The sequence below is a fragment of the Bemisia tabaci genome, chromosome 4 (assembly GCF_918797505.1).
Source record: "Bemisia tabaci chromosome 4, PGI_BMITA_v3".
Classification (NCBI taxonomy): domain Eukaryota; kingdom Metazoa; phylum Arthropoda; class Insecta; order Hemiptera; family Aleyrodidae; genus Bemisia; species Bemisia tabaci.
In genome coordinates, this window is record NC_092796.1 from 34,223,013 (window position 1) to 34,246,747 (window position 23,735).

At 36.9% G+C, this 23,735-nt stretch overlaps 2 protein-coding genes across 3 annotated transcripts; one reads left to right on the forward strand and one right to left on the reverse strand.

The window, feature by feature from the left end:
• The first annotated feature begins 1,385 nt into the window (after window positions 1–1,385).
• Hou (GID complex subunit 8 homolog protein Houki) lies at window positions 1,386–8,006 on the forward strand. The gene is made up of 5 exons (XM_019046013.2): window positions 1,386–1,477; window positions 2,037–2,289; window positions 4,973–5,169; window positions 6,261–6,458; window positions 7,415–8,006. The coding sequence occupies exons 2-5, from the start codon at window positions 2,124–2,126 to the stop codon at window positions 7,586–7,588; spliced, it is 735 nt and encodes a 244-aa protein (XP_018901558.1). The 5' UTR covers window positions 1,386–1,477; window positions 2,037–2,123; the 3' UTR covers window positions 7,589–8,006.
• Window positions 8,007–11,397: 3,391 nt separating this feature from the next.
• On the reverse strand, window positions 11,398–19,756 carry Nup35 (nucleoporin 35). Of its 2 annotated transcripts, none has more exons than XM_019045840.2 (6): window positions 19,602–19,756; window positions 17,845–18,069; window positions 16,875–17,015; window positions 15,958–16,288; window positions 14,755–15,171; window positions 11,398–13,969 (listed from the first exon to the last, which is right to left on the reverse strand). In XM_019045840.2, the coding sequence occupies exons 2-6, from the start codon at window positions 18,060–18,062 to the stop codon at window positions 13,892–13,894; spliced, it is 1,185 nt and encodes a 394-aa protein (XP_018901385.2). In that variant the 5' UTR covers window positions 18,063–18,069; window positions 19,602–19,756; the 3' UTR covers window positions 11,398–13,891. The 2 variants fall into 2 exon arrangements, with proteins under 2 accessions (XP_018901385.2, XP_018901456.2); XM_019045911.2 differs by lacking the exon at window positions 19,602–19,756 and adding an exon at window positions 19,425–19,577.
• Window positions 19,757–23,735: the final 3,979 nt, after the last annotated feature.

Here is a 23,735-nt window from a genome sequence, read left to right on the forward strand (position 1 = left end):
GCGCCAAAAGTTTGCAAACGGTGACTGGAGAAAGTTGAACGTTGGATTTCGACATCACTGATGCCGAGTCGAGTGTATCAGCAGAGATTTCACTCTGAATTCCGAAGGCAGGACTTACAAAAAATCCTGCCGAATTTCCATCGCAAACTGTCTGGTGCGCAGTCGGGAGCATCGATGTTCCCTTTCTGCAGACTAGGCACTCCGCCACCGGAGAAGGATTTTCTGTCAGTCCTCGCCTCAGGCAGAGATCAGCCCTGAGCTCTGAAGGAAGGGCTGACAAAAACTCCTGCGGACCAAGACGGAATCTTTTAAAGTAGAAACGTCCCTTTATGTAAAAGAAAATCGCACAATTGCTCTTCTTTATTTATAGGTACGGAATTCGAAGTAAACACGACCGTAGCGTAAGGAATACAAAAAATACTAAAAGGAAATTTCAAAATTACTCGACTTTGGGGCCGTCCTAAATTACGAAAGGCAATTTTTCCGATTTTAATGACCCCCCCCCCCCCTCTTCTATCGTTTAAATGCATAATTTAATACAAAAAAATGGTGTTGAAACAAATCGGTATTGTTTTAAACATTACTAATCGCTGTAGGAGATCATGAAAAATAGCAGTTGTATTGAAAAAATAACAGTTCTTTTTAATTCAAAAAGTTCAGAAAAATTACATTTTAACCGAAAAACATTAAACGTCTAAAAAACGAAATTTGGACTAGTAAGTTTTTAAATTAACGGAATTGGAAGAAACAAAATTTTTGCGTTTGGCTTAAGTATAGGCATAGGTAAGGCACCTCTGGACCCCCTCCCGGCTCCCTGTAAGTGCATTAGGTATGTAATTTGCGGACGGCCCCTTTGTAAAGGCATACTTACATTTATTTGTTTATACTGCCCGCTAATGTTACATTTATTTCTGTCTTCGGAGTCTGCTTTTTCCTCGAAAAAAAATTATTGGACGGTCTACGTAAGATTAGGGCCTTACACCCTAGGTCCAGAGGTTTCTCTGCAAGAGGAGCCCTTTTCAATTACGTGCGCAAAAATGCACGCCTCACTTTTATTTTATGGAAAAAAGTATTTCTTTACGGCCACTCGCGGCATTTATGACATAATGTGTAATTTAATGACGTCAAAATATTGCTGAGATATGGCGCGAACCGCGATCCTTCTGACCGGAGGCGAGCGCTTTGCCACGGCGCCGTGGCGTCAGATATGGAACGAAGACAAAATTGCTAATACATAAGTGCAATTGAAGTTCTCTCTTTCTCCACCAGAGCTGAGAGCATACGCGCATCGGTGTCACGCTCCCGCTTACTGATGATCTGCGGCAGGATTTTCTGTAAGTCTAGCCTTCCGGGCCAAGAGTGAATCTCTGCTAAACTCAAACGCCCACTGATGCCAAGTCAATTGTTATTGTTTACAATAGTTTCGGGAGTTTTATCAGTAATCCTCGTTTTCCTTTATCTCTTCAGTATTTTCAAGGTAATTATTCAATTTTCATCCCCTAAAATTGTACGGATATATTTCCTAATACTATGGTAGCATCATAGAATGACTGCACTCGTTAATTTGCATTGCTTATCTTTCCATCCATCTCAAAATGTGATAATTAATCTACACTCCTTCTCTCATCAGCCATTTCAGTTTTCCGAAGCTTATTCTAAGTTCAACAAAGATCTATAACTTTCATCCAAAAGAACTGTAATTCTCTGCATCGATAATTTTTCTAGATTTCTAGTCCGAAGCAATCAAAGTATTTATTTTTGTTCTTATGAAATGAAAAACTGAAATAAATACCTAGATGACGTAATCTTCCATGTTCCTTTTGAGAAATAATGAATCGCATGATAATCTCTGCTCATCATAGTATCAGATCCAGGAGGAGATTGGTTTGCTCATTTCAGTAGGAAAGCTTTTTTGATATATATGTATGATGAAATAATTGCAGGGATAAGTTCAGAAATTCGCGTAAAGTTTGATTTCTTTGGAAAAAAACCTGAGAGGAACACTTGCTGATTAAATTGTCAAAACAATTTTCCAGGGAGCTGAGTTTACTGAAGTATAAACACAGGGAAAGCAGACGTTGTATCCATGAGTAGGACCTAATCATCAAGTGACAGCTATTCGGATGTTTTCTAACTACTCAAGACTCTTAGCAGAATACATCGGACCAGCAAGTATGAGCTATTCGGACAAACCTGAAGTAAGCAAAGAAGAATGGATGAATCGTCTGGAACAAATGCACATACAGAGGGGCGACATGAACAAATTGATCATGAACTATCTCATAACAGGTATTTTTGGGGCTATTTTGGATTTATCGTTTAACTGATTCAGTTACATCTGATACTTACCTACTTTTGAGAAAAAGGTTCTGAAAGTGAAAAAATAAATTTATATTGAGATAACTATCTACCCATAAGTGGTAAATTCTGAATGGGCCTGTTGCACCAATTTTTTTTATTGCTTTAATCGATAGACCTAAGGCTCCTGATGTCACAGGAATTTTCCCGGAGTTTTTTGATCACCGGAAACCCCCAAAAAATCAACTTAAAAACGCCTCAGAATTTGGATTTTCAAAACGGTCGTTTCGGGTCCGCCATACTTGTGACGTGAAATGATATGACAGACCTGGTTTCTTCATCACTTACAATGTATTTTCCCGTAAGGAAATGGCAGCCGCTTTTCAAATGCAAATATCGAGTCAATCGCTAATTTTTTGATCAAAATTGAAAGCAGAAATGGATTCCTCGTACGTTTAAATGGTTAAAACCTTCATTTGATAAATAAGAACCGACGGGATAAACCCTATTTTTAAGGAAGACTGTAGTCAATGGGCGATTGTTTACATCTGCTTAGTGATAACAGACATGGACATTAGCTCAATCTTTGGCCATTTTCATGAGTTTTTACTCGTTGTCACTATTTGAAGGTAAGTTTATTTTGTAAATCAATTGTCTAGTGTCTTAGGATCATGTTAAAAGCTGTAAAGGTATACTTTGTTACTTATTAATTCAGAACACACTCCGGCAGTCCAACGCTCAAACCTGGATGTAGCGAGTCAGTTGTTATATCTTACTATTTCACCCTTTAATGCTTCACTGAAGACACCAAAATGATAGTATCAATCATTGATGATAAAAAAACTTACTTTTGACAATACTGATGAGATGAGGAGACCGGTATGTTTTAGCTGGAGGCAAGGAAAGTAGACGTAGGATCCTTCTTCGATTACCAGACTTTATCGATAAATTTTTCTGTATAGTGTTACATTTGAAAACACACAGGATTTTAAAATAACATAAGTTTATAAAACGTGGGAACGTTCTGAATGATATTGAGATGTTTGTTGAAGAGTTAAGAATGATTTACACGCATTGAGAGAACATCCAGGTTTGAGCGTTGGACTGCCGGAGTGTGTTCTGAATAAATAAGTAACAAAGTATACCTTTACAGCTTTTAACATGATCCTAAGACACTAGACAATTGATTTACAAAATAAACTTACCTTCAAATAGTGACAAACAAGTAAAAACTCATGAAAATGACCAAATATTGAGCTAATGTCCATGTCTGTTATCACTAAGCAGATGTAAACAATCGCCCATTGACTACAGTCTTCCTTAAAAATAGGGTTTATCCCGTCGGTTCTTATTTATCTAATGAAGGTTTTAACCATTTAAACGTACGAGGAATCCATTTCTGCTTTCAATTTTGATCAAAAAATTAGCGATTGACTCGATATTTGCATTTGAAAAGCGGCTGCCATTTCCTTACGGGAAAATACATTGTAAGTGATGAAGAAACCAGGTCTGTCATATCATTTCACGTCACAAGTAGTCACAAGCATAGAATCCACCAATCACAAGTATGGCGGTTGAAAAGCGACCGTTTTGAATGGGTCGGTTCCAAAAACAGCTTTTTTTTTAGTTTGAGAGGTCATTTCAAGGTTTTTTAGTAGCGCCATCGTTCTTTTCGTGAAATTTGCCATAAGAATCAGGCATCAATTTGCAAATCCCCGCACCTTGCAACAGCCCATTGTTTGCCCACAAAAGTATTAGGGAGTTCCAAAAATGGACTATACTAGAGCATTCCGAAGTTTGAGGACAAAAATCAAAATTTTGAGAAAATGCTGCTAAGTTTTGAAACAATTTTACTCATAAAATTCGGCTTCTTAACATTAAAAATGAATTCTGGCTTGTGTAATGGCTGCAGTAATTATTGCACAATGAACCCTTGTGTACCTTATAATTCAATGTAATTTTCTCTCACCCTGCCCACATGTCATCACCTTTCGGGCAAAGTATCACAAGCGCCATTTTGACCGAAATTGAGTTATGAATAGTTTCAAAATTACAAGATGCTTTTACACCCAAAAATAAAAATTGTTTTTCAAACAAAAATGTAGAAATATGAATAAAAATCTATTAAAGTTGATGTACTTTCGTATCACAAGCGCCATTTGGGAGTTCGGCATCACAAGCACCAAACTCGGCAACCGCCCACTTTTCTGATTGCAATTTCTGTTACAGCAACCCTCGTAATGACTCGAAGCTAAATTATTTTCATAAGTAAAGTATCTCGTTATTTCGAACCTAAGATTCGTTTTTAGAATAAAAATGAATGATTATGGAAAATACTCTGTTGAAGTTGATGAACTTTTGTATCACAAGCGCCAAGTTGGGTAATCGCTCATCCTTGGGATTTTTTTTGGCATTTCAGTATCAGCTACACTTAAAATGGCCTGGAGCAATTAGTTACTTTCCTAGTTTCCGGCTACAGTATTACAAACACTATTTGTATTGACATTGAGTCATGGATGATTTTGAATTTATAAGATGCATTTACCTATTTATGAAAATAATAATTTTTTGTTCTTTGTTTTTCTAAGACATTTTATTGTCTTGACAAATCCATGTGTTTTCCTGCCTTCCCATGTATATTTTATGTAAATTTTTTATTCTTTTCTTTTTCCAGAGGGCTTCAAAGAAGCAGCTGAAAAATTCCAGCAGGAATCTGGCGTTAATCTGAATATAGACTTAAACTCAATGGATAGTAGGATTAAAATCCGTGATGCTGTTCAAAATGGTCAGATTTTAGAGGCAACCTCTTTAGTAAACCAACTTCATCCTGAACTACTAGACAATGACCGATACCTCTATTTTCATCTTCAGGTACGGTTTTTTTGCCTTCATTTTAAATTTAGTGGCGCTATACAAAGATGAAGAAATTCTCTTCTAAAAAAGTGAAGTGGAGAAGAATTTTGATAGTAAGGGTATTTTGAAAGTTACGAAGAAGTTTTGAAACTTAAATCTTCAAATCTGTGCAAAGAGGTGCATATCGACGGTGTAAGTCGGCAATCACGTAACTCGGATTGCGACGTCGCAGACCTCCTCTCATACTTTATTTTTTGAATGGAAAACTGCTCAACGGCAATTCTGTAAAACTACTGTGATTTTTCTTCTCTATGCGAAGAAAATTCTACAAAAACTTCAAGGAATGATGTCGATTTGTTCTTCTTTAAAAAAATAACATAGAGGCGGAGATTTTCAGACACCGCAAACAAGATATGTGTTTGTGGACTTACGCCGTCGATATAAGTAATCCTTGCAGGAAACATGAGGCAGATCTTTGGTTGTAAAGCAATTTTCAGAGATTAGTTTAAATAAGACAATACTTTGAAAAAGTGGGAAGGATCGCACATTTTACCATGTAATCTGGCATTTTGCTGTTTAATTGGACATTTGTCCATGAAACAAATAGACAATAAGGCTGTGAGGAAAGAACGTCAGATCAAGGCAAACGATCAGTGTTTTAGATTTCTCTGCACCTCTGTGATAGATGTATTGTTACTGAATTTTTCCAGCCCCATTTCGTTGTGACAAGCTACTTTTTTGAACATGCAAACAGTGGAGAAAGTTGGAGGGGAAAAAAAGATGAAATTAATTATTTTAAATAGTACAGAAGGGCAAGATTGGACTCATTTGTTCGTCCTCGTTCAATATTAGCATTAAAAAGTCGAAAATTGTTGCAAAACTCTGTTGAAGTATTTTTCTCCAGTTTGATGATAAATATTCGATATGAGATGCCAATTACAAAACATTTGCTCGAAATAATGAAGGATGTACAAACTGTTTCGTTCAATTTTAATGCTAGTAGAAGTAACTTTACCTCTTTAAGGGCACCGCATTGTTTTTTACCACATTTTCATGTGTGTAATTTATAGGTTGTGAAAATTAAATAATATTCAATTGATTTTTTCTAGCAATTACACTTGATTGAGCTGATTCGCGCTGGAAAAGTGGAGGAAGCCTTACGTTTTGCACAGGAACAACTGTCTGAAGCCGGGGAGAACGATCCAACAGTTTTGCATGAACTAGAGAGGACTCTAGCATTACTTGCTTTTGAAGAACCCACCAAAAGTCCATTCAGTGATCTATTGCAACAGGCCCATCGTCAAAAGGTATGCCTCTTGCTCGAACATTCTAAAATTTTTGGAGAAATCTTTTCTGTTAAATAATTATCTTCCATTAATATATTTTTCAATTTAGCATGATTGTATAAAATTATTAATGTAAAAAAGCGAGCTGTAACTTGTAAATTCATTTATAAATTTGGACCAGAATCTTTCTCAAGGGCCCCAAGGACCAAAATTCAAGTTTTAAGGAAAAAGATGGAATGCATGCCTTTTGGCATGGGTTTTTTTTTTTTTTTTTTTTTTTTTTTCAAGAATTGATTAGAACATGTGGATAGGATAGAGGATAAATGGCTAGCAAAAATGTGCAAGGTTGGACGTCTCTGAGAAAAAATAATGCCCTGACGACTTCTCAAGAGATGAGCATTAAGCTGGCTGTCGTCTCCAGAAGATAAATGACAGTGTTTTATGTTTTAATTTTTGGCGACTGCTCATCAAAATAAGCACAAATCAAATTTATTCCTTTTACATTGCAATAATGGCCAGGCGAAAAGGACTTATGCCCTGGTAAGTAAAAGAAAGAATGAGAAAACACCATCGTTTTCCGGGCTCAAAAGATTGAGCACGTGCTGAACTGGCGTTTTCCCCATTTTTCCCGGAACTTGAATTTTGGCACTCGAGCATTGAAGATCAGCTCAGTTTTTTGAGAGTCTATGAGATATTATAACAGTTGTGTGAATAACAAGACAATATCAAAAACGCCAGTTTAAAGTCAGTAATATTCCCGGATTTTCTGGACAGTGGACAGACACCCTGATAGGTCCAAAAATGATTCAATTTAAAAAGAAAATCAACTCAATTGGCAGGGACAGCTTTCTTTTTCTTCTCTTCAAAAGGAACCAAGCTTCTGCACCATATTTTCACAGAATTACTTTCGTTCTTTCTCTTAGGAACTTTATGTTTAAAAAAGTGAAACTTTAAAATTCTATTCTGATTATTTTCAGGTGGCTAGCGAGTTAAATGCAGCTATTCTCAAGGTGGAGCACGACGAATCGACAACTCCTCGGCTCTTCAACCTGATGAAGTTGATCTTATGGTCCCAAGATGAACTAGATAAGAAAAAAATAAAGTACCCACACATGACCGACCTGAGTACAGCCACCATCGAGATGAAATGAGATCAGGCGGAGGAGGAAGAGGAAGAAATTCAAATTGATTAACTACGTCTTGACGATCTATTGAATCCTGGGTAAACTGCTAGATTCTAAGGAAAAATTTTAGTAAAAATAGCACTTAGGACAGCCCATTGTTTGGTCATTGGTAAAGTCAGAAGAAGTCAGGAAATGTTTGAGTCAGGGAACTGAAAAATTAAGAAATTAAGGAAACCCTGAATTCCTTTAATATTCAGTCACTCATATTCCAGTGTTCATAACCAAAATCAAGCATGGAAAACTGTTGAAGAAAGGCCTGAGATACTGAAAGTAAGGCATGGATGGAGCAGAGCTCAAACTATACAGGATAGTGTTTCTCCAGGGGAAGTTTCTTAATTATTACTTTTAAAAAAAAAAAAAATAAAAAAAAAATAGAATAGAAAAATGTTATGGTCAATCCAAATTAAAAATCTATCAAATCAGTCGGATAATATTGGGTCTCCTCCAAAAATTTTCCAAACCCTTGAAGATTTGAAAAAAATTACAATTAGACTGCATTTTTGTTATTATTAACTTAGAATAAAGTCTTGCCCTGAAGAAATTTTCTTAATCGAGCTAAGTGGACCATTTTAAAAGATGAAGAATGACAAAAAAAATACAACTTTATTCCGTTTGAAATGCTTTGTTCCAGAAGTCTGTCATGCTTTTGAACAATACTTGCATCAATGAAACTTAGGAAAAATACAGTAAAACATGGGTATACAAGGCTGAAAGGCAAAATAAGCAAAATCAAGAAATTTCGGGCCAGTTACATGCCCATTGTTAACTAGGAGCAAAGCTAAAAATTAAAAAATCAAAATAAGAAAATTAGCATGCAATTGATTGAGGTAGGAACCAGTGCAAACTAGTTGCATTGATGCTTATCAATGCTGCTAAGTGGGATGTCCAAAGTTACAAACCAACTCACTTCGTACACCTTACGAAAAGAACAAAATTAGTTTTTGAATTGATACTCTTACGTTTATCTTCTTTTTAAATTTATCCATTGATCGGTAAGATCTGTGAGAAGTTGTTCTGGTGTTTTTAAAAATATGAACTGTAATTTAAATATTTCTTCTGATTAGTAATGAAACTAATAATTATAGATGTTTTAGCAATCAAAATAGCTTTCTCCTTCTTACGTAACTAATTCTAGACAAGGGATTTTATGGAGATAAATGAAGAGTCAGGCTCAGTTCAGATCTGTCTTGCTAGAAGTCTTACTCCCCTTATCTCAGGTTCAATTTGTCGTCAGCGCAGTTAATAATAAACTGTAAAAAAGTAGAAAATTAATGTCAAACTGTATATTTGTAATTTAAATTGTAAATTCTATTGATCAACTGATCCAGCTAACGTCAATCCTTGTTTAAATTTGAGAGAACCGCAGTTGTTTCACTAAAAATAATTTTGTAAAATCTTAGAAATTTTTATCTTTGCCACATTCAAACCTCAAAAATGTGAACTTCCTCTAATTGTAAATTTTGCTTTCTCGCTGGATGTGTTTTTCAAATCGTGCCCAGAGAACTATATTGAGTCTTGCACTTTTATTAATTAAAGGAGCACTTCACCTTAGGCGTGTACTTATGGATCTATTTTATGCGTTACTTGCTGAGGTTGCCAAATATGTTCTTCTGTTGGTTGTTGGTATCTCAAGATCTTTAGGATGCAGCTCAATACAAAAATTTAATAAATAAAACCATTCTTCAAAATCATCTCGTCAAGCAACAGTTATCATGATGATAGATAAGTACTTCGATTTTCCCTTCTAATTCTAGGAAAATAGATTGATTTAAGGTGATGGATGTTCCTATCAATTTGTATTTTTAACTTTTTAAAATTATTTCATACGTAAATTTTCTGATTAAATCATGTAGATTTTTTGCAACTCCACGGCATTGATAACTGAGTGATAATACATTTCCAAGAAAAATTACAATGAAGTATCTTCTCTGCTATGTACTTCATTTTTTCTAGTAAAGTGGTAATCATTGCAAGTACCAAGAAAATACTTCAGCTAATTTACTGTTTGGATAATTGGATCCTACAAAACAATGTTTTTAAGTGCAGTATTTTTCTAACGTAAACCATTACAACGCCACACTATCTAGAATTTTTCAAGGGTAACAGATTATTTGATATTCCCAAGCTGAGCTTTAAGTGAATTTGAAAAACGCATTTTTAATAAAGCACTGATTCGAACCTGTTCAATAATTTTTCGTCATACTTATCATCATATGCCTATTTAAACTTTATTTGGTCTCAATTGCTTCTTTTTGAGTACTGATAGTTGATGGATCACGGAAATCCGCCAAGATCTTTTTATATCCGTTTGAAAATAACCTTTTTGTTCAATAAAATTTGGTAATGCACCCGAATTTCTATTTTTTTTTCAATTTTAAAAGGCAGAAACTTCCTTGAGCTTGCTTTCTTTGAGGACAGAAAATGATTTCAGCACATTTGACCAATTTGATGGTTTTTAACCGAAATTAACCTAACCCCATCAAATGTTGCCTTCCTTCTTATGTTTTATTTTTTTATCAGGAAACAAAGCAAAGCTCCGATTTAAAGTTTTTTAATCACCTTTATCAATTATAAACTCGGTAAATTTCAAAGAACCAGGCTGGTCCCTTTGAAAATGACCCGCTGAGTCCGATTCTTGAGTTTAGAAAGCTCCACGAGTCAACAAATTCGCGGGATTGACGACAAACGCGCATTTGAGGAACTCCCGCAGAATTGTCAAGAACGGTCGTTTTTTATTGTTTCGCGGTTAAGAAAGCCTAGCCAAGCTTCGGGACCATGCATTATCGATTTTACGCCTCAAACTTTACAGGATTCGACTCTAATCTCGATTTTTTCCCCTTCCAAAATCGAAAAAAATCAACAGGGGCTATCTTTTGAGGGTCAAAATCGGAAGTTCTCCGATGGAGCTGAAATGTAGCTGGTCCTCTTGGAAATGACTCACTGAGTCCGATTTCTTGGTCTAAAATGCTACATACGCTCACTGGAACTCAAAGCAGGTCACATAATGCGAGCAAAACTATCGTAAACAGTCGGAGATGGTCAACAACACTTGTTTCCTGGCTCAGAAAGTCTCAGAACCAGGCGCAATCGATTCTATGCCTTGAACTACTTATGGTTCGACACTAATCTCGAAAATTTGTTTACCGTCCAAAATCGAAATAGATTGAAAAGGACTAACATTTTAGTGTGAAAATTGAAAGTTCTTCGATTGAGTTGAAACTGAGCTGGTCCCAGGTAAAATGAGGACTTGTTTCTCTGAGAAAATATAAAATATGAGCAGAAATTTCCAAACTTCCTGATGGAGATTTGTCATTCCCCACTTACCCTATCTATCGATTCGAGAGATTTAAAGTTGCCCCCATTTTACTGCTTGATAATTAACCACAAATTTGAGATAATCAAATTTTATTGTACATCAAGTGGTAAATCAATACATCATCGTTTCTCAGAAGAAAGAGCGTATCTCCATTTCAAAGTTGCAAAATCTACCCACACAATTTATTTTTCCTCACACGAAAATGACAGAGCAGTTGAGTCAAAATCAGTCAAAATCTCGTCGATCCATGGAGATATCAGGGAAATTTTCAGTAAAAAAAATATGATGCGACAGTTACTTGGTAAAAATACAAATTCTGAGACGAAACTTGGCAACGTTGAAATGCAGTTACGTTCTTTTGTCAGGAAAACGATGACTTACAAAATATCAGGGCTAGGTTATTTAGATGATAGGTTATTTGCATAGATCAGGATATTAAGAGTAGAAGAAACAAAAAGAGTTATTTCTTTTTTTGAAATTCTTCTTTGTAATTCTTAGAATGTTTCACATTCACACCACATAAAGGCGATTAAATCAACAAAAAAAGAGGGAAGAGATAGAATAATAAAAAAAACGAAATAGGTACTAATCCATAGCAAAAAATGCGTATCTCAGACTGCGACATTTAAAGTCTCAGCCTTAGTTTTATTTTTTAAAAGAAGAACTAACCAACAGTATCTATTGAAATTTTCTGTGATTCTTCTTCGCTCATTCTAAATAAGAAGCACATAAAATTGCAAGGAGGCATTTGGATTATTTCTCCTTGAAGAAAACAAACCTTGAATAAAACTTTTCAAATGTTGCAATCGAGATAGGCCTTTTGCTTTTAAAATACAACATATCACCAGGATTGCAAATTATTTCTAAGAAGACAAAGGAAAAATTATATTTAAAAACAAAAATTAAAGAATTTGCGTCAAGATAAGAACTGCATCTGAAATAGACGGTAGGTAACTCCAAGCAGTGAGAATTTTAAAATTAATGTACAAAAATTTTTTTCCAGCAAACCTTATCAAATAAATCAATACTGGTTCAATTGCTCTCAGGAAAAAGCACAGAGATTCTACCGGCGCATCAAGAGACAAGACCAAAAATCAAGATGCGCCGATTGGATTTTCACACTGTTACCAGCACAATAAAAATATTTATTTACAGTTATTTTCCTAACTTATGAACAGTAAAAACAGATTTTTTACACTTGTATTTCAACTATTAAATTTCATGAGTTCCTTATGTACAAGTATACGGTGAATTTCTTTTCTATTCTAAGAATTACCACCTTTTGGGTGTTAAATTATCTAAAGAGGGTCAGTAAAGAAACATGCTTCGTGTATGGAAACTTCAGAGGAACTGAGAGGTACTTACATTTATTAGTTCACTGACTTAGAACATTAATGCTCCTTATAAGCCAAAAAATAGAATTGAAAATACTTGGTGGCCCACCCAAGGCCATACTATTCACAGTAATGATTTCCTGACATGGATTAAAATCTGTTGGGATTGGCTGCCAAGGGGCCTTTGAAGTTAGGAACAACACAAGTGGTTAACTTTTGCAAGCTACCTGTGAGGCATACCATATAATCATCAAGATTGATGCTTTTGAAGTGCATGATGCATCTATATTATTTAAAAAATTGCAAAAATGTTAAAAATAACAAACTAAGATGCAATTGTTGTTGACATTTCTTTCTTCTGAAGATGGAATATTTAGAAAAATGGAATGTCAACAAAAATTTTAGCAATTTTATAACCAAAAAGAGTTTTGATGACAGAAAACTCTCTAAAATAGTTTAAAACTCTAAAAAGCACTAGAGGATGTCAACTTAAAACCATTAACTTGGATTGAGCTCACCCATTCAGAAACCTCCATGATGGCTATGTTGCAGGCAAATTGTCAAATCAGGCATTTTAATAAATGCCTAGGTAGACTGACAAATTCTGATGATTTACGAAGTTAAAAACGTTATTTTATGAAGCCTTCTTGCTTTAAGAACGTTTTGAAAGTAGAATTCATCAAACCCGTGTATTTTTTTCTTCGAATTCCCCTCGTATATTTTAATGGTCAAAATTTGAATAATTCTATGTTATAGACATGCTGTAAATTTTTAGATGGATGGTTCACTGGCTGGAGATCAATACAGATACCATTCACTTTTACAGTGTATTATTTCCTATAACAGCAAAAATTATTTTGTCTAAAATTAACAAACAAATCACAATTTCAATCCAAGAAAGATTATTTAACTATTTGTCTGCAACAGCTATAAATGGGGGGAAAAAACTCAAAAATCTGATTTTCGATGATACAGAAAATCAACTTTTGGTAATGAGCACTTTCACTTATTTAGATTACAGGAAAAAAATTAGGCAATGTCCAGATTTAGCTGGCTCAGTGCCAAGAAGCCTGGCGAATAGTGACTGTACTGGTGGACAGTTGAAATTTTTACAAGTTGGCAGCTTTGTTTTTTCTCCATTTAAATATGTGTTAAACAATCGATTCTCAGTAAGGCACCTTGTCTCACCCAGAATCGATAGATTCAATGGATTTAAATAAGATATTAACAGTGTTGCCAACTTGATGGAATTGCCACTGCTGGTGTAAAGCAATAGGGTCGTTGAACAGAAAACGCCTTCCACACAGACTTGTGCCACAGATCGAAAGCTCATCTTTTTCCCTGAAAAGTTAACTTTGGTCAAAAATGTTGATATTGGAAATGTAGATGATCAATCATTCTTGCTTTGCCAGTGGGCTGGTAATGATAAAAAATGCTAAATAATCAGTGAAACATCAAAGTCAGCTAATGAGGGAAAAACGAGCTCTCCATGTATGTTAGACAACATTACAGGTTACATTTTCTTTCTGCTATCTTGGAGCAGAAAAGAATTAAAACTTAAAGTTGGCTTATCAGAGGGAACAAGGTATTAAAATGCTCTAAGATTTCGGCAGTAAAATATCACCATCCTAGGAAATAGTCAATAGTTTTGGAGACGACGCTGGAGCTTTTCCTTGGAATGTTGTGTGCGAGGACAACCTAAAATTTAAAAAAAAATACAATTAGAAATTCAGAGGAGGAAGAAAGTTATAGGCGGAGGTAATTTTGATCTTAAAATAGGTCAGAAAAATATTCATATGATTTTGAAACAACAATGAAAGTAACTTACTAAGAATATCTTGTCTGTGTATAGTGAGGGATCATTTAAAAATATTTTCAGACTTAGTAAACGTTTGCTTGTTCCTGATATAGACAAAATTGAGTGTCCCTGAGAAAGACCGAGAAATTTGTCCACTTCTTTTTGCAGCTTGCATCTTAACTACTTAACGTGCCACTCGCAAAATAGCTAGCACAGCAGACTTTCCCTCTACCTTAAACTGTTACTTGCCGGTGGTGTTGCTTGTTGCATAACTCAATATATAGTAAAATAGAAAATTTCAGGTCATTCATATTAATGGTCAAATTGAGCAACCACATACCTCCATTGCTATGTTTCAGAATGTTTACACCGATTTTATTTCCTCCAAGAGAAGCACGCCAACTTTATTGCTTGAAATTTATACAGAATATTTTGTTAAGGAAATCAAGGATGTTTTAAATAATTTACATTGACTGCTTTTCCGAGGAAAAAATAAAGCATGACAGGAAGTCAGTAATATCGCTGTCATGGTTCTATACTTTGGCTATTGATATATTATCTACGATTTTTGGCTTACTTTAAAATTATCACATTTTCTCCAAATATTTTAGATTATTCATCTCCCTTTGGATAAGTGCTCTTCAAGCATCAAGTGAAGAAGAACGAACAATGAATGTTATCTTACCTCATTGTCATTATTCTGAATCAAAGAAGACCCTGCTCCGACAGGCGATAAAGGCGACATCAACTTTCGAATACTTGATGGTGTTTGAACTCTGGGTTGCTCCGGAGTGGCGCTCATCGATGAGTCTTGAAACGACACAGAGCGTGGCTGCCAACTCCTAACAGAGGCTCGGTTTGTTTGCGCTGACTTAAGAATAGACTTGGGTGTCACGTTCGATGGGGATGCAATGGAGGGTGTTACTGGCTCTGGTGATGCCCATGAAGAAGCTGGCGACCGGAAGCTACTGTCGTCTGAAGGAGTTCCTTGAGCTGCGCCTGGAAGTACTTTGCTTGCAATGTTTGAGATAATCCTATGAGTGAGCGAGGGCTTTTCTGGAGAGACTGAACTGATGTTGTTTGTGACGTCTTTGAGTATGCTCTAAGTGAAGAAAAAGAAAAAATTTAAACATGCAAAATAAATAATACAGACTTACAATTGAATTTGTGTGACAGCAAAAGTCTTTTAAGTACTTTGCAATTAGTTTTTTTCGAATTTATAGAGACCTTTATAAATTTAAATTTGAGGCACTGGTCTCAACATGTAATCAGGAAATAAACTAGAACATGGATGAGCTTTCACAAGTACTCCCTTTCTTTGACAGGTAATCCTCATTTACTTTTTCAGCAGCACGTCTAAAAATGACCCTGATTTTTCTCCATTACCCACCAATTTGGCATGACTTTGAAATTTTCTTCAAAAGATAAACTTTTCCTCGAAATATCAGATTCGGCGGCCAAAACTATGTACATTAGTAAGCATACAACGCACGCCTGAAAAAATTTCCTTGCTGTTCTTAATGAAGAAATTTTTCCTGTTAAGTTAATGACATAATCAACCCATATATCACTTTGTTAAGCTGATCGAATTGTTTTTAGTCTTAGAGTATGGGCAAAATTTTATCCTCAGGTGCCTGATGGAAATACTTCCACCTTTTACATGGTGCTGCAGTCAAAAACGACCTTAGCCCTTTCTTTTGAGTTTAAAGTAGACTGGAATTTAATGATTCCACTGTAAACCATCTAGGATTCATTCTGACTAATGAGCGAATTTCAGATACTTTTAAGTCGATCAACTTATTCTGAGTATGTGAAATTTTGGTGGGGAAAAGACAGTGTGTGCTTACCCTATCTGAGGGTCCTACTAGATGAGGAATAAACTACTCACCGTGTCTTTACAAGGGGCAACTCCCACCATTATGCTACCGCTGAATACTTTTCCATTTTGGTAAACAGCTCTGCGGGCATCCATTTTGGAATAATAGCGGATATTCATCCAGTTCCCATGGTTTGGCTGCTTTGTTTCTTCTACTCGTCCAATTTGAGAAAAATACGCTAAAACGAGAGATGCTGCTGATGGTGGGAATCCGAAGACTGTGACCCAATGTTCTGCTGATGCCGCTGGTGATTTTTGCGCCCAGCTGTTGTCGGTATTGTTTTCTGACACAGTCTGACTTTGAACTACAGGGCTGCTCATTCCCATTGGACTAAAGGAATTCCTGAAAATAATCCAAAAATATAATTTTCTATCAAATTTAAAAAAAGGACCAAAAAAGATCAGAATTTATAGACTGGTCCATACTGACTATTAATCATAGATTTTGTATTGGATATTTTATGTTTTTATGGGTCTTCTTTCACATTAAAAATGCTTACGAAAATCAGTCAAGCTGGTCATCAAATATGTGCGAATGAAAACACACCTACTTAGAAACTTAGGAATGCCCAAATTTCATCTGATAATGCCCATTTTCCCTTAAAGGCATTGAAGATGGCGCAGCAATATCAATTTAGGCCTTCAAAGTGTCCCAAAATACTTGCCCTTTGTCACCAAAAAGCTTTCCTTAGACCAACTCCTTCACCTACTGCAAAGTTTTTCGTCTCTTGAGCGTTTTCATTTCTCCCAGTTGATGTGTTTTTATTTTTATTGATCCAATTATGCTTCTTAGACTTGTTTCCAACGTTTTAATACATTTTATTTCAAGGTTTATTTTCGTAAGGAATTGATGATGGTGGCTGAAATTATTTCTGATTGCCATCAAGGTTCAGTTAATGATATAAAGTATGCATCCGTTAAGTATGTACCTTCTGATTGCTTGGCGAGCGCCTGCTTGAAGCCGGAAAGTGTCAGCACCCCTGCTTTTAGGCAAGTCAAACGAGTGGAGAGTGTCAAATAAGCCGACAGTTGGTGGACCACCAGGCTTTTCTTTCACTTCTTGTGTTGCCCTGAAACATATAAAAGAACTCATCAATGCAACATATGGAATACAGAGCAATGTTCCTCAATTTTCAAGAGTTTTACTTCCTAATGAGATTTAAAAATGGATTCCTATAAATAGGAATGACAACAAAAAAAACCCACAGGTATTCCAGTAGAAAAATAAAAATTTATTTCTACACTGAAATGGAGCCTACATCACTGCTGCAGATTGGCGTGAAGGATAGGCATTACAATTTTTTTAAGAGTTGTCCTTAAACATAGTTTCTCCGTGTTCTAACAATGAAATAAATTTGCTGTTTTTAAAAGGAAAATACTGTGGAGCAAGGTTTCTATAATTTTTTTATTTTCTAATTCCCTGACCTCTTGCTTTTTGACTCCAAAACTTCCAAATTCCCTGACCTTTGAATAAAACTTCCACTTAGATTTTGTGTCTCAATTGCTAAATTTCTCATCTAGAGATTCAAATTATGGAAAATGGCGATTACAACATGTTTGCACTCTCTCAAATGACACTGACTGAAGTTGCTGAGCTGATATCTTACTCACAAAATTCTTTGACTTCCAGGTTTTCCAGACTTCCAGACACTCTGAAGATAAAAAAGTACTGCTGGAAAAAATGTTTTACATTCCTTCATAGTGATTCAAATTATAAGAATACGAATGATTGAGTAAAATTAGTGGTTTTGACTGGACAGTGAACTGTTTCAGTCATCCACTTTAAATGAAAATATGAACCGAAATCTAAGAGGAGACTAAAAGTTACTGCAGTATGAACAATATCTCCCATACTAATTTGCTAATCTTGTAAAAATGATTATTTCTAGATTTACAAACCTATTAACTTTATCCATTTTTTGGCTTAGACTCAAACTGAAAGACTCGTTTGTGGCATAGGTCGGAGAGCGGGTAGTCCGTTTGGTGGGGCTGCTTGATGAAAAATGAGGCTGCTCACTCCCCATGAGGAATGACGGGAGGTAGGCGGAAGAGTTAGGCGATACAAGGGGTGAATTCGCCGGACTCACCATCGGAGAGCCAAGAGTCATGGGTTCCATTTTTAAACTGGAAAGAGAAAGATAAAATAAGCACATTACTTAAAAGAACATATCGACGGTGTAAGTCGGCAATCACATAGCTCGGTTTGCGACGTCGCAGACTTCCAATCATACTTTATTTTTTTAACGGAAAACTACTCAACGGCAATTCTTTAAAACTGTCGTGATTTTTCTTCTCTATGCGAAGAAAATTCTGCAAAAACTTCAAGAAATGATGTCAATTTGTTCTTCTTTAAAAAAAATTTTTTTGACGCGGAGATTTTTAGACACCGCAAACAAGTTATGTGATTGCCGACTTACACCGTCGATATAGAAATTAACGAGATGGCACATGCTTTGTACGTCTACTACAAAGACATAAAGACGGAGCGCTAGAAGAAGAAAATTATACAAATTCATACAAACTCTCCGATTGGCGGCGAAATCAGGACAAGTTTGAAATTCAAACATAGGGTGGGAACTGAATAAAATTGCATAAACAAAGTATTTTAGGTTGATTTTTGCTCAGATTCACTGACCCACATATATTTTTTAACTTTAAGTTATATTTGGTCCATCATCGACCAATTAATCTCATTCGGGAGAAACAGTCACTTAGGACTGTAATGGCCTGTTTGAACCAGCAGGACCATCATGAGCAAAAGAAAATCTAACTTTATCTGAGATCCTGGCTTGTTACCGAGCCAAAGTAAGTTTATTACAAAGAGTACCCGTCAAAACGTCATTCATTTGTTTGCTTTAAGATTTAAAACAAGTTTAGAGCAAAAAATGTGCAAAAATCAAGAGAACAAGTTCAAATCAAATGTCCGTTTGCCGCCATGGATTCCCCTAACACACTCACACAAATGCAGAGCACCAGGGCTGCATCACTTCTCCCCTGTGTGAGTGGATACGAGTGCTCCATCTCTATGTCTTTGGTCTGCTACCACTAAATAAACTTCACCCCTTTTGAAACCACCCTGCTCTAAATCCCTGTTGGGTGAGATCTCTCTCATAGGTCTCTCTGCAGAAAGTAAACCAATCACTAATTGTTTACCGGCCTCAATACATAAAGTCTTCACTGAGAATCACCTCGTTGGTACTGTATCGTTATGAGATGGTTTGTGTGCAGCGTAGTAGCATTAAAATAGTGTACAGCCAGAGTCGGTAATGCGCTTCTTAAATGACGATCCTTTTGTACTCTGAATTACATTGCAAAACTCTATACGCTCAATGGCATTCGACTCAATCTAGTGCAACAAGCGCGAATTGGTGATTACATACCAACATGCGACTAGGAATCATGAGGAGCACAGACAGATGACAAAGATAATTACTAAAACAACAAGATGCCAGAGAGGAGAGTGTTAACGATTGTCTTACTTTTTTGGGGTGAGAATGTGCGTGAATATACGGAAAACTTGTCAGGCACTGGATAGCTCAGAGCAAATGAAGATATCCCAGTTATTGACCATTGACAGACATAAGGAGAGGTCTCCGCAAACTTGGAAGTGTCAAGCAACCACGGAACAGAATCAAGAAACTGAAAACCAAACTTACGTTAAGTTATTCGGCTTTCTTCTGCAGACCTCACGTTCGAAGGAACGAACACACGACCGAAGCTTTCAGCTTATCAGCATCAGCACATCAGCTTTTAGTTCTGAAGCAGTGAACGACATGCAGCACAACAATAACCTAACCTACAAATGAAGATGGCGCCATGCGCCATGGCGGTTGTCTCTGCATGATGGCGGTTAATTTTGACTGCCATCTTTCTACCTACGTCACTAGTTACGTCCAAAATGCATCCAAAAAAAGAGGTCAAGGTCGTCTTTATGGTGCAGGATTGCACTTTTTATGAAAAATAAAATCTTCAAATTTCATGGGAATTATTTCATGAAACTTCAATTATCTACAATGCATTGAAAAATACTTTTCGAAATAATGTTCAAAAAATTATGGAATTTTCTATCTAAACTTCACCGGTCAACACTAAGTACTAGTGATATGATTTTTTTTTCTTTCTTTTTTTCAAAATTTTTATCCTATTACTAAAATTCCTTGAAAATATCAAGAAGTGCGGGTTCGGTATTTCCCCATAGTTCTTGAAAACATTTTTTGATGTTTTCTTCATAATTTTCTCTCTATTTGCCTTTCTCGGGTTCCATCTTTTAACAGAGGTCTAAACAACATATCGATGGTAAAAGTGCAGAAGTGCGTAGGTACATACCAGCAGGGTCGGGGGTGACCACATGGGCCGCGTCCCATGGCAGCAAATTTAGGGGGCGGCAAAGTTTGCAATTTTTTTAATTGGATTAGATTTTGCAAAAAGGAACCACTATCTCCGGCTCTTCCATAAAAGCACCTTCCTGCATAGGGAAACCAGTGGCATTTACGTTGTTTCTAAAATGAGCCATAGATAGTGGTTCCTTATTGCAAAATGTGGTCCAATTGTAGGTATAAAAAAAATTCGGATTCAGAAAAAAATTACAAACTAGAAAAGGCGACAAAATCTCTCATTTCCTGAGAGTATGGTAAGTAATCTCTAATTTTGGCGTCTTTTGGTGATACAAAAGACAGGACCTTTCATTAGACGAGTTAAGAGAGAAACCAAACACGCCATTTGGCCTGGAGCGGCGCGGTGCAGAGAGCAATGATGACGAGGACTTGAGATGAAAAGGAGAAACCCTCACCTCGGCGCGGCAGTCGGCATATTAGCGCCTACTAGACTGCATAAATACTTCACGCATTGCATCAAAACACAATGCGGTCAGCAGCGCAGCGGTCGACGCGAGGTGAAACGCATGGCGCCTACAAGACTGTCGGAATACTTCACGCATTGTGCCAAACAGAGTGCGGTCAGCGCGGCGCGGCGGGCGCAGAGAGCAATGATGACGGGGACTTATATGAAAAGGAGAAGCCCGCGGCGTAACACATTAGCGCCTACAAGACTGCATATATACTTTACGCATTGCGTCAAACACAATGCGCTCAGCTCAGCGATCGGCGTGAAACGCATAGCGCCTACAAGACTGTCGGAATACTTCACGCATTGCGCCAAACGCAGTGCGGTCAGCGCGGCGTGGCGGCGGAAGTTAAAATTATTAAACCACATTTATTTTTGTTCTTTCATAATTTTTTCGTTCATTTCTTATAAATGGAAGGCCTTGTCTACACTGATAGGCTTATGAAACTTAACTTTCGCGCAAAGTTCCGTGGACTTTTGCCAGTAGTGTTGACAGGGCATTCACAAAAAATGTGTCCAACACGAGTAAACGCGTCTTATGCACTCCTCCCCCTCCAGCACGTTTACTTGATGGTTGTTATATACAGGGTGATCCAAAAGTCCCTTCCACCCCCTCTAACTTTTTACCTAATTGAGGTAAAGATTTGAAACTTGGGGGATATTCCTAGGTCAAAGGGAGCTACTTTTTGGCCCCCCTAAAATTTTCAGGGGGGCCCCCCTTGGGGGGGCAACGGCTCCCAACTTTTAATTTTCAAATGGGAAGACCCCCTTCGTGATAGCTCGTTCGAAAGAGCATAAAAAAAGAAAACTTTCCGCGCAAACCCGAAGTCAATATCTCAAACCGTTTCAAAATGGCGGCCGGTTAAAGTTCAAAATGGCCGAAAATTCACACCGGTTATTTGTCGATGGATTTGCGCGAAAATCGGTATGTAGGGGTATTTTGTCACGAGAAAAACGAATTTGACGTTAGATTTTCAAAAAAACCAAAATTTCCAAAATGGCCGCCGGTTAAAGTTTAAAATGGCCGAAAATTGTCACCTCGGTTTTTTGCTGATGGATTTGCCTAAAACTTGGAATTTGAGAGTATTTTGGCATAAGATAAACAAATTTGAACTTAGATTTCTAAAAAAATCAATTTTTTGTCATTTTGAACTGTAACCGGCGGCCATTTTGGAAATTTCGGTTTTTTTGAAAATCTAACGTCAAATTCGTTTTTCTCGTGTCAAAATACCCCTACATACCTACCGATTTTCGCGCAAATCCATCGACAAATAACCGGTGTGAATTTTCGGCCATTTTGAACTTTAACCGGCCGCCATTTTGAAACGGTTTGAGATATTGACTTCGGGTTTGCGCGAAAAGTTTTCTTTTTTTATGCTCTTTCGAACGAGCTATCACAAAGGGGGTCTTCCCATTTGAAAATTAAAAGTTGGGGGCCGTTGCCCCCCCAAGGGGGGCCCCCCTGAAAATTTTAGGGGGGCCAAAAAGTAGCTCCCTTTGACCTAGGAATATCCCCCAAGTTTCAAATCTTTACCTCAATTAGGTAAAAAGTTAGAGGGGGTGGAAGGGACTTTTGGATCACCCTGTATATGATGTTTCAAAACGAAGGAAAAGGTGGCGGCAGATTACAGGCGGCCCACGAGCGACAAGTAGGTAAATCCGGCCCTGGTGGGTACATCTCGATTTTTGACAGTTTTAAGTTAGCTGCATAAACGTGTTGTTGAAGATGTCGTCTACCTGCCAGCTAGAGACTTTGATCGAAAAAAATAGGGAAGTCACCTAAAACAGTAGAACTTTTTTCGCGTATCTCAGACTTATGTGCAGAAATACGTAGGTAACTCGTTCTGGTCCCTTCATTTGAGGCGGCGCGCCTTCCGCGCAACGCGCTCTCCTACGGATTCCCCGCCTACAGCATTCGTAAGCTCGTAAGCTCTGCCGTGCTAGGGAAATACACCGTATGATCGTTCGCGAGTTGCAAAATTTCCTTCGCTAAAATGTCTATTTTTAAGGAAATTCATGTTTATTTCCGTCTAAAATTTTCAGAAATCTAGGGTGAAATTGCGAGCAAAAGTATCTGAAAAATTAGGAGAAAAATATCCACTAGTTTACTGGAAAATTCGTGTTTTATTAAAGGAAACTTGACGATGCCTGAAGGTTCATACGGCGTTTTTCCTTAGCATGGCAGAGCTATTCTGAATTTTTATATATTTTTGGGAATTCGCTGGTTTTGAAAAGTTGCTGAATGCTTTTCACTCGAGGGCCCTTTAGTATCGTTTCTTCATACGTACCTATTAGGTACTAGCGGCACGAGGCGTTCATGTCCATTATTGTCTCTGGGCAAATGCAATCAAGAACTGATGGTTCATTACAACGGTTAGGTAGCCCCCTGGGGGTTGGACTTCTTGAATGTCAGGTGGAGCAGCCCCTCGGGGTTGGACTCCTTGGAAGCCAAGGGGAGCAGCCCCTTGGGGTCGGGCTTCTTGGATTTCAGGTTGGGCAGCCCCTGGGTCTCTTGTATCCTGAAATCACAAATCGATGGCCAAAGTGCAAAACCGCATATCTCCGTCTACAGCATTACAGACTGTAAATCACACTCTATTTTTTTTTTTGAAAAACTAGTCGAGGTGCTTCCTTCAAAAATTCATCAATTTTTTTTTCTCTGTTGGCACATGATCCTGTAAAAGTTTCAAGCCATTAAGTAAGCATGTTTCTCTTCGAAAAAGTCAAATTGGAGCAATATTTTTGAAACATCGCAACAGAGAAACTTTCGCACTTTGGCAATCAAAATGTTATACTATACGGGGATAGAAGAACAAAAAGACATTAGCAAGGAACCTATCAAAGGTGCGTAGCCAGTCTATTAGTTTGCTCTATTCACAGAATATCTTGTCCTCAGTTATGATTTTTTTGTTTTTAGAATATTGGAACAATAAAAAATAAACTTTCAC

Excerpts from the sequence above, each read along its gene's own strand:
- Hou (XM_019046013.2), top strand. The coding sequence starts at position 2,124 with ATGTTTTCTAACTACTCAAGACTCTTAGCAGAATACATCGGACCAGCA. Across the intron at positions 5,170-6,260 it reads ACCTCTATTTTCATCTTCAG|CAATTACACTTGATTGAGCT; the intron begins GTACGGTTTTTT and ends GATTTTTTCTAG. Across the intron at positions 6,459-7,414 it reads AACAGGCCCATCGTCAAAAG|GTGGCTAGCGAGTTAAATGC; the intron begins GTATGCCTCTTG and ends GATTATTTTCAG.
- Nup35 (XM_019045840.2), bottom strand. The coding sequence starts at position 18,062 with ATGGAACCCATGACTCTTGGCTCTCCGATGGTGAGTCCGGCGAATTCA. Across the intron at positions 16,289-16,874 it reads GCTCGCCAAGCAATCAGAAG|GAATTCCTTTAGTCCAATGG; the intron begins GTACATACTTAA and ends GATTATTTTCAG. Across the intron at positions 15,172-15,957 it reads TTGCCCCTTGTAAAGACACG|AGCATACTCAAAGACGTCAC; the intron begins GTGAGTAGTTTA and ends TTCTTCACTTAG.